Here is a 16,193-nt window from a genome sequence, read left to right on the forward strand (position 1 = left end):
CAAAAATGTGTGTATGTTTATGCAAATCATTTGACACCAGACTGCTTTGTGAATGAGTGTCAATATAAAGCAGGATTTTCAAAATGTTGATTCCACCCAAAAAGAAATTCCATTTACAGCATGGAATAATAAATGATCCGTGGAATATTTTGAGCTGAATCTTCACAGACACATTCTGGGAACACCGGAGATGTCTGCTTTAAAGTCCAGTGAATGAGCTAAATTTGTCTTGTATATTCCTAGGCCTAAAGGTTATAGAACTAGCTTCAGAAACACTTCAGCACTTATTACTTACTTTATATGTGTTCCTGATCTTGTTGTGCACATTATTCCAAAGAAGAAAAAAATGTCTTCATAAATAATCTTTCATCAAAATGTAATAATTGCTCTGTCTCTGAAATGACTTTCCTTTTCTGCTAACATCACTTAGGCCGTGGAAGCTATAGAGCACAACAGTGTGGTTCTGGAAATATAAATCCTATTTATGTTTTTAATAGGGAAATTGATTATTAAACCCTTAAAGATAGACCTGCTTTTATCTCTGAGGCTACTAGTCAATGGTAAATCCTTCTGCTAAAGCCATCAGTCCACATTATGTCAACTTAATATAAAATAATAATAATAGTTTTAATAGTGGAATTTCTGAAGAAGAGCTACTGTATACTGTGCTATCCATGATCCTGCGGAGGAAAATTCACCAATTGGAGATTGGAAGGAGCTCTGCAGCACCCACATCCTTGATGCGTTATGAATATAGCAGAGTCTACAGAGTCTGTCTGCCAAACCTTCACATTAGTGCTTATATATTTGTATTTTTTGCAATATACTGAAATTAAATATATAGTTTCTATACTGTAATCAGCAACTACATCTATATTGTTTTTATATTTCTATTGTCTTTATTTGTTACATCATTTGCAATGCTTCATGGGATTGTAGTTAATTCCCTTATGAAAGACATTAAAGGCATTGTTCACCCAAAAAAGAAAATTCTCTCATAATTTACTTACCCTCATGTAATTCCAGACTTTCTTTCTTCAATAGAACACAAAGATTTTTTGAAAGATATTTTGGCTCTGTGGGTGTATGCAATGCAAGTGAATGGTGATCAGAACTTTGTAACTCCAAAAATCACATAAAGGAAACATAAGCATTATCTGTAAGACTCAAGTGGTTCAATCCATTGTGGAGTCTCACTCTTTCACATCTGAAAGTTAAAGTGGATATTTACAGTAAAAATAACTTGTTCTGTTTCTCACACACACCTATATAGATTTATACACTATTCATTTTTGGGTGATTTCCTTTAAGTACACAGTCTTGTGCCTTTTGTCTTTTTTAAATTATTTTTTGTTTCATATTTATTTTTTTTAAAGTTGGGATTGTTTAGAACTCTCTTTTATGAAGTATTTTATGTAATGAGTAAAATGAATGGAAATGAAGACAGTTGAAAAAGTGTGCTGGTGCTGCATGTTGCACTCTATTGGATAATTTTAACCAATGGCCATTTGTTTTGGCAATCTTGCATCTCTGTTCTGGAATGTAACTCCCACTTTACAAATTCCCATCAATTCCAAAAGAATTAAATCAAATCTCGTCCTACTTTCTCCTTTTTCTTTGTGTCTTTTTTATTTTTGTCTTGACTACGTTTGCATGGACACCAGAATGCGGCTTATTGTGAGAAAACGTATAAGCAGCGTTCTCTTTTCTCCTGAATACATAAGGCTCGGTCGGCAAGCGGCTTTCTTAACAGCAACAATTTTCCAAATTGCGACACTTGACACACATGGAATATGAGGAAGACTTGGCTATTTTATTCTCCATTGCTTTGTTTTATTTCCAGATATTCCAAAGGTGTTGCTGTGTTTGTTTCCTTTACTTTCTATTGTGAAAGCGGAATTGCAAGGCAATAGTGGGCTTTTTCTCTTGTGTATAATTCCAGGATTCTCCCATCCTATGACGTTTGTTATCCTGCTCTGTTCCTCGCATGTGCACTCTTCAAACACTCATAAGAACTGTGCTTATGCTTTTACATGACCACATTAAGCCGGGCTCTCCGAGAGAAACCTAGGTGTGTTAAGCCGCCTACTCTTAATCCCTTTAAAGGTGTAAGGAAATCTGCATTCTTGTTAACATGACTTTTTATAATGCAGCTTTCTGCTAAAACCCTGCAATAAACAGTTTCTTAAGTGCATGTAAACTTGGACAGTGAATATCCTGTTTCAGTTGTAGTTACAGTACATCACAATGCAGAAGTCAAATGGGTTGTGAATCCTGTTGCTTGTTCACTTGCATTACCCATTACATTGTTGTAAGCCTATTCATAACCTCACAATAGTATGCTTATGCAGCAAAAACCAAGAGCAGTTTGGGCTGTTTTAGCGGACATTCAACATATTTCATGCCTTAAGTTCCACAATGTTCCGAATGGTTTTCATGCATATGTTTTGTTTAGCAAGGAGGCCACAGGCTCACACTATGGTACATAGTGGGATTCTAGGAGTGTAATGAGATCTACGGCATGCGTTCTGTGAATTCAGCCTCTGAACTTGTCATCACCATAGAGACCCCTTTTATCTGCTCTCAGTCTAGGTGAACGATTGGTTATGTTTTCATTGGTTGTGTTGAGTTTATGACATTCATGTTTGTTTCCTCAACACTGTCTCCAAGAAACTTCCAAAATGTTGATGCTTAATGCCTGTTGGCCTCCACATATCTCTATATTCTACACTTGACCTGGCAAGCTGCACAAAAACAGCACTCGCCCATTATCTCGACATCCATCAGAAATGTATTGTTCTCTGATTGGAGGTGGGCTCTTCTCCAAAAAAGACATATCCGCCCATTGTTTGCCTAGACTTGTTCCACCTCTAGATCAAGCCTATCTTTCCATTCAAGCTAAATGGCAGGTCATAAGGGAGCTGTAAGGATCGGCTGGTGTCTGACCATGTTTCAACAGCAGAAGAGGATCTTGCCCTGTCCCTCCTCCAGTGTTGGAAAAAGCAGCTTATCTGTGCTCTCGTATTTGTATTTGTCTTTTGAGGCCAAATTCCGACATCTTTTTTTAGGGCTTAAAGGCTCTCCCTTCCAGACACAGACAACCCATTGAGAGATTTGTGATATTGATGGAATGGAGCCCAGAAGCTTGTTTGTGTTTTGTTGTTATTTTGCAAGCCAATAATCCAGTCACCATTTAGTCAAAAGATTATCCAGTGTAGCCATATGCAGCACATTATCTCAAAGTTAGTCTTGTTATTTTGCAGTCCTGTTTTTGACAGATTCTTTAAGACTGAAAGGACTGGAGAGGAGAAATTAGACAAATGCAATGGCTTTCTGTTACCCATGAGTGAAAGCCCCCTCCCCTGCACTTCACAAAACAACATGCAATACTAGTGCAACAACATAAGCCTTGGCAACGAGCAGATGCAATAGTTTGGTAATATTTAAATCACAAATGTATGACAGTGCAATGATACTGAAACAAAACAAGCCCTGTGCCTTTGATGTCATATTGCTATAATCATATTTCATGCTGAACCACCCACTTGAGGAGAAAGAGTGTGAGGTTTAGCAAATCGCATGAGGTTTTGTGGAATTTCTTTGTGGCAGCATGATGGCTGGTGGCTTTAACTTGGAAATGCACACAGTGAAACGCATAGCAGCTGTAGCTTACAAGATGGGCTAATTCAAATATATTTCCAGAAAATGTAAACTGAAGTGTATAACTTTTTGGCTGTTAAATTACTTTCTAATTTTTGGTTTTTAACCAATGAAAATGGGTCAAATTAAAACATTTACTAATGGAGCCATGCTGAGAGCACCATTTTTCTGGGAGTTAACCATTTAGGGCCTGAAATATGAAGATATTCAAAATTCTGAGACAACTACCTGACAGCTATACACTATGTATAAAACAGGGCTTTATTTTTTATTTTGAGATTGATTACATTGTCATTTTTAGCAGTACCTTGATTGCCAACAGAGACGTCTCTTAGCAACCAAACTGATAAATGATGCTGCAATGCTAACAATTGTTCCACAGGTTTACGATCATCAAAAGAAGGTTTAATTCACCATATTTTAACATATACCTCTGCACATGTTTACTAATCAGGTTTTTTAGTTGTATAATATAGAAACGTGAAAATTTAAGGTTTATCATTGACTGTTAATCTCCCTCGGTGCTGACATGTTTGCGTGACACCTGCATCTCAGCAAAATCAGAGCTGAAGATTTCCGAACGAGTTGTAAGTTCAACATTAAGTGGTGTTCCATTGCAGTTTTCTAAGTATGAAGTTTAAAATTCCAAGTTGGGAGGAAGTATGAATCCTCACAGCAACACACTCCCAACAGAGTGCAGCGTGACTTTCTGTCCGGGGCAGAGACTGCGCACAACACTCTGGAGAAGAGTGTGCACACACACAAGGTGAAATCTTTCTTTCAAACATATAGATGGAGTGCAGCTTAATATAAAACAACACAGGGTCATCAAAACAATTTTCAACTTAAAGGCGTAATGATTATGTTGTCGCGGAAACCATGGTTTGCAGATACATAGTTTAGAAACAGTGGTGCACACGTTCACTAAGCTTATTACGGTAACCTGAAGGAGGAACAGTGATGCACGTTCTGAGCATCGTTGCATTGAATGCACGTCATACACCCCCCCCCCCATTCTGAACCAGAATATAAAGTGATATCTTAATATCTTTACAATTTCTGGAGTTATATGTAAATAATATATAACTTTGGAAAAACATATAACAAATAACTTTTTTTTACCCCTCCAATTTGTGGAGTCTCACCATTAATGTAATGCAACAGGGCATGCTGAAGTCAACTGATTTTAGTTATAGACCTACCCATCTTTTTTCCCGAAATTTTGCTCATCATAGGTGAACATTTTTATTTTGAACCCCCTCTACAAAAGGATTGATTACTCCATTAATTTTGATCCATTAGATTTAATATTTGTTTTTGTTTTTTAAGAACATAAGTGTTAAAAAAGGATCAAAAATTTAATTCTGAGTCAGGAACCTCTTGTTGAGACATAGAAAGACCAAAATCTGGTCTCATAGAATGAACGTTACTCTTTATACTTTTTTGTAAACTAGGGATGCTAATGATTAATCGATTAATTATCGTTAATAATTTTATCAATAAAGATTATTGATCATCGATGAATTAATTTCAGAGCAAATGTGTTCAGGAACCATGCCAGCAGACTTAGATAAGACTGTCTATACAGATATCCGCTTCTAGAGGGTGTCATGCTTTGTCCATGTCAGAGAAGAGCGGCATAGATGAAACAGGCTCAATTTAATCGGTTGCTGTATCTCGTTTGGAAGGATGCATCCTCTGGAGGTCGCATTTGTCGACCACATACGTCATCCGAGTCTCATTTCAGAAAAGCGAGTAGGACACTCCGAATGCAACCTTTGAATGTGACCGGGAATTTGGAGGATGCATGAGGTGTATCCATCGTGGGCACTCACAACCCACAATCCGTTGCTTCAATGGAAATTAACATGCAGTAATTTGTCTAAAAAAATTACGCCAATTTTCCCGAAAATATGACGTTCAGACGCAAGTAATGTTAATTCTCAAATTGAAGTACCTCAGTAGATGGATGCAGAGTAAATATGTTAAATTATAGTAATATATAAATAAAATACAATTATTATAGACTAAAATACACCTGTAAAATCGAATTTCTTTTCTCTCACTATCATTATATCTCTCCTAAAATGTACCTCATACAGTCCCTTCCAAAGGAACTTTGTTCCCTACTCACTCAAAGCGCTCCTGTTTGTTAAAGAGTGGCTTGCTGTCATGGCAACCATGATAAGGTCGGTTTCCATTTGTCATACGAATAAAATCGTTTAAACCAGGCTTGTTAAAAGGAGAACACTCTGTATACTGCAGCCTTCAAAGGACACGTCCTACCTAGCATGCAGCCTTCGAAACAAGACCCAGTTAGTGTTGGAGCATTTCTCTATAAATAAACATAACTTTTTCTGCATACACATGATGGTATGTTAAAGTACTACATGAAAACAAGCACAGTTGATCCGCTGGTCTCCTTGTTTCATCCCAACATGCAGTTAAGTCAGTGATTGCCTGGAAAGCAGATTCAGCTGACATCTCATCACACGCGGTATGTTATGTAGTCTAGTGTTACGCAGTGTGTGATGATTTAATTTCTAGCAAAACATATGTCCTAAGTTCTGAAATATCCCATGATCCATAACGTGAAGTTTTAATGTACTCAAATATGTAAATGAGTTCTATATCTTGTTTACAAGTTATTACTAACAGTAATTAAACAATTAACAATTTCATACTAAACATTGCATAAGTGTATTTAAATACACTGAACTAAGAACATTTTAAGAGGACAATGCCAATGCTGGCATTTCTTCAGTGTAATAATTGTAATTATATTTATTTTGAATAGTGAGATGGATACACCAGTCTGAATGGTGAATTAAATGTAAAAAAAAAAAATAATAATAAAATTGCAGCATGTTTTGATTTAGAAATTGCACATGCAATGTTTCATTTTATTGTGATTTGCGATCAATTGTGCAGCCTGAATTCACTGTTATTCTGGCTTCGCGATGGTGATTGGAAAGCTGTTGTGACAAAGATACAAGAGGAAGTAGGTCCTCCATCACAGGGGCTGAATTGTATATCTAAAATTGCCATGACACTACCATTTAATTCTCATTAGCGGAAACCTGCCAATGTCACAGTACTTCATATTTTCCTTGCCTGTTGCATCATTCTCTCTTTTTCTCTGCTGGAATCCTGTTGCGCTAGCAACCCATCAGTCCCTCATCATACAAGCTCTCTATTGGCCTAAACTCATTCAGATTCAGAGCTCATGCAGTCTTCTCTCCCACCAATGCTGTTTTTTCTAGCAGGCTTGCTTGGCAACAGATGAATGCTCTAGAGTCTGTTATCGTGGCTTAGTCAGTACTGTTTCTAGTGACACAGTGTTCCTCAAAACTCCAACAGGAGTGTACGAGTCAAACCTTCTCCCAGATTTGTGGGCCCACTGTAATTCAAGAGCTCATGATGTAATAACCTCAATGACTCACTTCTTAAATGTCCTTTTGGTAATCTCTTCACATTCAAGGCTCTGAGAGGAAGTGAGAAAAATGTATAAAGGAAACCGGGGGGGGGGGTGGGTTCTTGGCTGGTGTTCACAGTGGCAGTTTGCTCAGGTCGTTTTGGCTGCCTTGAGAAAGTATATTGATGTTGACGTGTTCATTGTAGTGTCTGTAACTTGTCTGGGTGAGTCGCAGGAGTGCTCACACTACACGACCATGGTTCGTGCACTCTGAGACTTCTTGTCGTAGACCAGCTGCCGACTCAAAACATTAAACGGAATGAGCTTGAGTCGAGTAGTGTGCCATAGGCTTAAGTGGAAGACAATGCTTACTGAGGCATTGTGCATTCGGTTCATGCCATATGCACATACGGTGTACGCTACAACTCTGCCTTCCCTGAAAACGAGGGTTTAGAGAGCTTTGTGGACACACCACTGCCACTTAAACACTTCTGTTTCCCACACTTGGTTCCAATACAAACACACTACCCCCCCTTCCCCTCCTGTCTTTTGCCTTGGAGCCCAACCAAATGTAACCTCACATCTGGAGCTCTGGTTTAGCCAGGCCTGTCTGGGGTTAAACATAATTGTCCATAGATGACCCTGTCTGGAGTTACGCTTCGGTCATTTGAGGCAAATCTGCTGAATCTTTGCTTCACATCAGGATCAGATTTCAAGCATGGAAGGGAATGTTTCACAGTTGCAATGTTTTGTTTAGATGCGATAGACATTAACATCCTTGTTTACAAATTCCAAGAGGCTGTGCAGTGAGGGTTGCACAAATTATGGATTTGTGAAACCACTTATTTTCAAAATTTGACTAGTCGTTGGGTTGCCTGTTTGACTAATTGACTTATTGGTCTTAAAGAAGCCCTGTATATTTAGGCATATTTTGGGTTCGCTTGACCTCGATGGACAAGTTTCTGAGAGTTTTTGAGAAAGACCTGCGAACAAGATGTGTAGTGGAATGGAACAAAATGCAGTTTCTTAAGGTGGTTGCACAGCGAACGAGAAACGCCACGGCTAGGACAGGGCGCCGGTATCAAACACAGGTGGCAGACACTACACACAGTTATCAAGGTTTTTCCCTTAAAGAATAAACAATGCTAGAGTAAATAACCTAGGTCCTATGATAACATTTTAGGTTGAATATAATGGAAAATATGCAAGTTGCGCTCCATGGCGTGGCAGAAATTTGAGCTGCCTCTGGAGTCGTAGCTGGGAGCCTCCGACAGACACCGAGCGGCGGTGGTGGTATGCGTACCTTCAATGAAAACAGTTGTTTTGAATTTTAGAATCTGCCATGTCGTCTGTCCGACATGTCCGGTGTGCAACCCCCTATAGGCTTGTGCACAAAAAGATGGAGCACAATGGAATGGAACAGAATGCAAGAGTTTTGATGCATGTTTTTTAAAAGAAGAGCAAATAGTTTATTTGACATCAGCTCTTGTAGTGAGATGCGAGATGTAAAGCTGTCTGAATGTGGATGTAGCGGCAGAGCTTTAAAGTGTCAGGGTTGAACTTTAAAAATGCAACTCCTCTAATACACCTTGAGGGTTTTACCATGCAAATAGTCTAATTGCTAATACTGTTATTTACATTGTTAGCACTCATTAAAGCACTGCTGCTTAAATTATTTAAAAAAAATTTAGGTAAACGAATCAACCAGTCAACCACTGTGGCCCATCGCTACTCTCAGTTTCTCAGTTTGTTTTCATTATTGCTATGTCAGACTTTGTCTACTTCCAGCTAGCCAAGTGTTCTCAAATTAAAGCCCTTGTTTGGAACACTTCACTCTGCTTAATATAACACTCAAACCAAGGAGTTGGCGAAATTGCTTTTTTTGGCAATGCTGAGCAATTTGAGGGTACATCTGAAATTGTGGGTTGAAAGGGTCTTAAGAGATAAGACTCATGTGGTGGTTGTTGGCAAGGCTACAGTACTCTTTAGATCTAAAAAGTTGTAGGAAAAAAGCATAGTAAAACAAGTTTTTGTATTTGGCTTTTCTATAAAGGAACAGATTCAATGCTTTAGAAGTTGCTAAATATAAGTTCCGTGCAGCCTATTCTAGAACATTCAATGGGTGTTGCACATGTTTCTGGTTTAAACCTAACAAACTTCTTTTTGTGAAATGTTTTGCTTGAAAAATGTATTTTGGGTTGCTTCAATATTAAGCTATCTATTACAGTGACATTTATGCATTTGTTAATGGCTGGATAAGTGTTGGAATTTGTCCCAAAACACAGAATTTACAATAAAAATAAAATCAAAACATTAATTTGTTTACTTTTTGTTGCAGTTGTGTTGCGGTAGAAGAGCACCATGCTGTGGACATTGATGTTTACCACTGCCCAAACTGTGACCTCCTTCACGGACCCTCCCTGAGTATGTATCCCCCTCTCTTTGGACTGCAAAAATCTATTTTCATTTAAGCTCTGCTTATTTTTCCAATGCACTCAGGGGAATTTGTTACCCAGCTAATTAAACCTTGTAATTATAAGATGGAGACAGGAACTGAATGAATGTCTGGTTTAATTGGATTCAGAGTGTCTGGTCACCTGTACTGCTATGGTTGGAAAGCAGGGCTGTGATACTCCATTACTAAAATGCTTTCTTTAGTGATGTGGTGGTCTGACTGAATATGACTGTTATTGTTCTGCGGCCAGACATATTACATTCACTCTGCCTGATTTTATAGTGAAGAAGCGAAACAATTGGCACAGGCATGACTACACAGAGCCAGATGACAGCAGTAAGCCAGTGCAAGCTGGCACTTCAGTGTTTGTACGGGAGCTGCAGGCCATGACCTTCCCTAGGTATGTGTGCCAAGCTGTAAGAACACAACACCCTCAGTACTATGTCAAATAACATATATTGTATACACAACAAGGGCTGGGCTTTGTAACAAAAAATTTGTTTTATCCCTTTTGAGAATATGCAATATATATCTCAATATTAGGCTGATAATCTTATCCAATATTAAAAAAAATTGTATTATCGGAATATTTATTTTGTCTGATCTGACTGCTAATAAATTTTAAAATGCGCTCTGTTGCCTCTGATGCCACCACCTCTCTCTGAAAGGTTACTGCTGGTAGTCTGCTAATGTCCCACCCACAGTATTATCAGATTGGTTATATGCCTCGAGTAAATGACCAATCAGTACTGTACTCTGTATTTGTGGGGGAGAGGTTGGAAAGAGGAAAGTAGCTAGAGAAAGTTGAATCACTGAGATGACGAGTTGTTTTCAAAGGTAAGAATGCAGATACTGAAGTTGCAATAAACATCTCAATACTCTATGCCAGCAGTCACCAATTAGCGGACCGCGGTCCGGGTCCGGACCCTGGATTTTTTCCATCCGGACCTCGACACATCATGACAATGTCTGTTTCTTCACTTTAGGTTAGCAGCGTGACAAAACAACGAAGCTGTGTGCACAGCAATCGCTCCGGGGCGTAGATTGCACAGATCTTTCAGCGCTATATCTTTGAATATTTTTCTCTAACTCTGAACACGCTTCATTAATGTCCTTTCACGCCCCACACGTGTTGCCTCTCTCCCCCGGCCCACAACATGAGGCACAGTAGAGCTGCAGATGCGTTTTTTTTCAACAACAGTAGACTGTAACGGAGAAATACAGTGAGCAGCAATATAGATGTGTGGCAGAGAAAAGGAAGTTTAAACATAGTACTCGCCCGGACGAGTTGGTGTTTTTACATGTTATAGCTGATGATGGCATTCAGGCTTTGACATTTTCATGTTTGGCTCAACGGCCACTGTGGCTAGAAGTTTTCCAAGGTTACTAGCTACTTAGAAGTTTCACAAGCCAAAATACCCCACCTCGCAAAATGATAAGTGATAAAGGTAACTGGAGACTGTAACTGCATGCATTTGATTGGACGTTTTATTTAAACACGAATGATGCGAGTTCAGCAGGACACAGGTCTAATTATTTAAGTCAACATGTATATTGCACAGCAAATGTTCACAGTCTATGTTCAGACTGGATTTCCATAGTAATGGCCTTAAAAGTTAGATTTTTAGATTACACATTTGTGTGTACAGATTTGTTTGGTCCGAGTCAGGATTTGATTTGCTGATTGTACTTGTCACTCAAATCTGCTCAGTAATGTCCCTAACAGTCTTTCTTCTGTGTTTAACCTACAGTGGGGATGAAATCTTGGAGCGAATGCAAGGCAGTCAGGTCACCCAGCAGTATCTTGAGAGGCACGGGTTCCGCTATCCCATCGCTGTGCCCAAAATGGAAGGGCTCGGTCTGCAGTTACCTCCGCCAGATTTCTCCATCAAGGATGTGGAGCGCTACGTTGGTAAGGAGGGAGAGTGGAATTAGGGGTTTTGTGCTTTTGGATGTGAATGTATGGAGTAGTAAAATCTAATTATTACTAGACCAGTCAAAATCTGCCCTTTTAAGTACCTCGCAAAAGAGCACCGTTTCCCCTTGTAATTTAAACCTACAAATTTTGTAGGATGCAACGGCACAATATTCTATAACTGATGTGTTCCATTTACACAAGACACTCAACCTGCTCACTTCACTTGTAGGAGGGGACAAAGTGATTGATGTCATCGATGTGGCCCGGCAAGCAGACAGCAAGATGAAATTAAGCACATTTGTAAAGTACTTCTACTGCCCAAAGAGGCCAAAAGTACTAAATGTCATCAGCCTGGAGTTTTCAGACACCAAGTGAGTATTGTTTGAAAGCGTGTAGTAATTAATTATTGCTCGGGTGTGAACAAAAGTACCTTTTCTGAGTGCAGGGGAAATGTACTTTAGCATTGGTGCAAAATGGCCCCATTCGGTGGCCCCTGAACTGCGTTTGCTCAGTTGTACGCTTTGATCTCTAAACTAACATTTTCTGTTGCTCAGGATGTCAGGGCTGGTGGTGGTGCCTGATATTGCCCAGAAGATGTCTTGGGTGGAGAACTACTGGCCAGATGACTCTTACTTTCCCAAGCCCTTTGTGCAGAAATACTGTTTAATGGGCGTTAAAGACAGCTACACTGACTTCCACATTGATTTTGGGGGCACATCTGTGTGGTACCATGTACTATGGGTATGTCCACATCACGTCTGTCATAGTTCATCTTTCTTTTATCCAAAATTAGAGGCCGTTCACACTGAATGCGTTTTGCGTCTGTCCATACTATTTTTTTTTTATCGTTTTCAAAAGTAAACCTGCAGTAGACCTCTTCAATCATTTCACCACATATCGTGCAGTAGAGCTGCATTTTTTAGAAACTGTCAAGTTAAAATGAACTTTAACTGTTAAAAAATACATCTTGAGAAACCTGCATTCTTTATTTGTGATGCTGCGTCTAACTTTTTCTTTAGTGGAAGGACACGTTCTCTGTGAACGACCCTTTACATTCTTTTAAAGAACAATTTGGCAGCTTTATTTCAACTGGAATGGCAATAATAAGTCCAGGATTTTATATAAATTTTTGTGGGGGGGGGTTTCAGGGAGAGAAGATTTTTTACTTAATAAAGCCGACCCCAGCCAACCTTGCATTATATGAGCAGTGGAGCTCGTCCCCCAACCAGAGCGAAGTATTCTTCGGGGAAAAAGTGGACAAGTGCTACAAGTGTGTTGTGCGGCAGGGAACGACGCTTCTGATCCCTACAGGTTAATGCTCTTTTTAGCACCTCATCCATTAATGCAGACCATGATTGCCAAGGCCGTTATTTGCAAATATACCAAAATATGAAATCATGTGGCATCCACAAATAAATAATTTCCTCAGAGCTAACTTCCCTTTTATAACCTACTTTTTCAGTTATGTTTAACCAACTGGTGTTAACATAATTTTAGTAGTTTTATAAAGTTATTTCCCCTCAAGTTCACTCTTAGCCCTTTTCCACCAACATGGTTCAGGGGCGGGTTCCTGGGCCAGTGCGAATTCTTGAACTGTTCCCCGCGTTTCCGCTGCAGAAAAGCCTGTTCCGGGGCCGAAAACCTGGTTCAACACCGGCCCCAAAAGCTTGCTGATCTCTATACAGGAACCGATTACAGCTTGCTATCTATCTGGGACATTAAATTCAGCCAGTCACGCTCGAGATAAACACCGAAGCGCCGGTGTCCTCTGCTGCTGATCTCAGTAAGTTATTATATTTGCCGACTTTGTTAGCTTTTCTTACACTGTTGTCCTCTTATTATTGTGTTTTGTTCAGTAATGGAATTTCTGACCAGCTGCTCACTAACTTCGGAAGATCGCAGCTATCTGTTAAGTAATCTTATGGATTCTCAATCAAGACGTAAACCTAATAATATATGCTATGGCAAAACTCGAAATATAACCATCTGCTACACCTATGTTAATAATGATGTACACCGTTACAGAATTTAGCAAGTTAAACCATAGTTAATACAAAATAATGTAATTACATTACCTGTCATCTTTAGCGTAGATGTCATTTCTGACAATCTTGTTAGGCAATGTAATAAATGTTGGATTGTATTACTTTGTATATTTAAATATGTCCTCAAGAGTAAAATCTGTACACAAACACTGTTGTGGCGTGCCATGTTTGTTTATGGGAAGGTTAAGTATTCGCGTAACCCATTTCGTTCGGTTCTGAAGTCAGTGGAAAAGCGCGGCCAGCTTACAAAAGGCTCTGGCACTAGCACAGGCTCAGCAAGCAAACCATCGCCATTTCGGTGGAAAACGGCTAACAGGCATCCTAGCAGAGTAATCACAAGTATAGTTCATCACATTGACAATGGCCATGTTCCACAAAGTCAAAATACTTTGATCTCAATTTTGAACTGCATATCTATTGTTTTATAAGTTGAAACCTATATTTTTGTGAAATGTTTTGCTTCAAGTGTGTTTGTGCTATATTCTTTTAAACCTTTTTATTTAATTTATGACACCTGATATTTTAGTATACAACGCATTTTTTTTATTTATGTTTGTAAGTGTGCCTTAAAGGGATAGTTAACCCAAAAATGAAAATTCTCTCATTATTTACTCACCATCATGATATCCCAGGTATGTGTGACTTTTTTCTTTGCCAGAACACATTTTAAGAAAATGTGAAAAATATCGTAGCTCAGTAAGTCCTTAAAATGCAAGTGGATGGAGATCCGATATTTGAAGCTCTAAAAATCACAGACAGTCAGCATAAATGTCATCCATACAACTCCAGCAGTTAAATTAATGTCTTCTAAAGCGATGTGATAGCTTAGATAAAGATAGATAAATATTGACTAGTCATCGCTGCTGGTCAGCTTCATGAGAAGGCATATTATTGTTGATTTGATATAGACATAATCTCATGTTCTCTCGGTTGAGACATCCATGATAAGCACACAAATGCACCATTGTGAGTAAATAAAGGGAGAAATACAGATCTAAACCAAAACCAACCAAGCTACCGTACAGCCTTCCTCCTCCTCACTTGTAAACAGCGCTACTCTTCAGACTGTGACGCACTTGCATCAGTTCTTCCGTGTTTCAAATGCCAATGCTATTACGTCAGAAGCTCTTACCACTTCTGACCGGAAGCATGATTTAGAGTTAAAAAAGTACTTAAACATTTATCTTTTTTGCACAAAAAGATAAAGATCACTTCCATTTTAAGGACCTACTGAGCGGAGATATTTTTCTATTTTCCTTCAAATATGTTCTGGTGAAGAAAGCAAGTCATACACACCAGGGACATCATGAGGGTGAGTAAACAATGAGAAAATTAAAACATTTTGGTGAACTATCACTTTTTATTTTATACCATTTTCTCCCCAATTTGGAATGCCTAATTCCCAATGCGCTCCAAGTCCTCGTGGTGGCGTAGTGCCTTGCCTCAATCTGGGTGGCAGAGGAGGAATATCAGTTGCCTACGCATCTGAGACTGTCTTACTGCGGAGACGTAGTGCGTGTGGAGGCTTCACGCTAGTCTCTGCGACATCCACACACAACTCACCATGCACCCCACCGAGAGCGAGAACCACACATTATAGCGACCATGAGGAGGTTACCCCATGTGACTCTACCCTACCCAATTTGGTTGCTTAGGAGACCTGGCTGGAGTCACTCAGCACACCCTGGATTCAAACTCGCGACTCCAGGGGTGGTAATCGGGGTCTTTATTCGCTGAGCTACCCAGGCCCCGGTGAACAATCTCTTTTAGGCTAATTTAGGCTTAAAATTTTAGGATAATTAATTTAGAACATGTGATGATGGGTACAATATATCTTGATATTTGAAGTTCTGTGACCCAAAATGAGAAGGATATGGTCTGAAATGAATCTGGTTTCCAGCTGAAGGGAGGAGTGTGGTGGGGTGGTCTGCTGATCGCACTAACAGACCAGTTTCCGACCGTGGGATCCTACATGTCCCCCTGCTGTGAGAGAAACTTCAAAAGTGCTTCAAAACTTGCATGAAAGTTGCTCACTGATGGTTCTCTATCTGAATCTAATGTATATTTATGCATTTACATACTTCTCAGACATTTGGCATGTATGTTCAAGCGTAGACAGGAAGTCATGGTTGTAGACTGAGTGTTGTGTGGGCTCTACAGTGGTTTGGGTTGATTCTGCTCAGATCTCGGTCAGGCATGTAATTGTTGCAGTGGATGGCCCACCCAGCACACACCACATGTATGTGAACTGTTGGCAACTGTTATGTTTTAAGTCAGTGTTGTATTTATACAATTCCCACACTGATACTGGAAGCATGTTTGTGAAGTCTGAAGGTGTTGGAATAAAGTTTCTGTGAACTCTAGATCGGTAGTTCTCGACTCGTTACGCTTTAAGACCCAGATTTTACTGGATATATATATATTTTAAGGATATAAAGTTGTATCTCAAAGCAGTACCAAAATTGTTTATTGAATTGAAGTAATGAAAACCGTCCTCAAAATCAAACATTTAATTATGTGTTAGTATTACCATGAACTTCATTGATTAAATTTCTAACATGACAGAAGCTTATCTGCATGACAATATAAAAAACGACTTACTGCCTGTCAAAAACAAAATATATGGGAAGCATTTTCACCTCTTTTGTTCCAGTTTATTATTTGCATTTAGCCAATGTTTTCTCAGCTGCTGTAGGCGAC

The 16,193-nt window shown here is 39.2% G+C and overlaps 1 protein-coding gene across 1 annotated transcript in view; it reads left to right on the forward strand.

The window, feature by feature from the left end:
• Positions 1-16,193, forward strand: part of LOC127640720 (lysine-specific demethylase 7B-like) — a 32,552-nt gene that overhangs the window by 6,270 nt on the left and 10,089 nt on the right. Inside the window, exons 2-7 of the mRNA XM_052123431.1 lie at positions 9,414-9,499; positions 9,813-9,930; positions 11,282-11,442; positions 11,678-11,819; positions 12,003-12,189; positions 12,597-12,759. Of these exons, the coding sequence (XP_051979391.1) occupies positions 9,414-9,499; positions 9,813-9,930; positions 11,282-11,442; positions 11,678-11,819; positions 12,003-12,189; positions 12,597-12,759 (857 nt within the window). The remainder of the gene's footprint in view (positions 1-9,413; positions 9,500-9,812; positions 9,931-11,281; positions 11,443-11,677; positions 11,820-12,002; positions 12,190-12,596; positions 12,760-16,193) is intronic.

The sequence above is a fragment of the Xyrauchen texanus genome, chromosome 49, assembly GCF_025860055.1.
Source record: "Xyrauchen texanus isolate HMW12.3.18 chromosome 49, RBS_HiC_50CHRs, whole genome shotgun sequence".
In the NCBI taxonomy this organism is placed as follows: Eukaryota; Metazoa; Chordata; class Actinopteri; order Cypriniformes; family Catostomidae; genus Xyrauchen; species Xyrauchen texanus.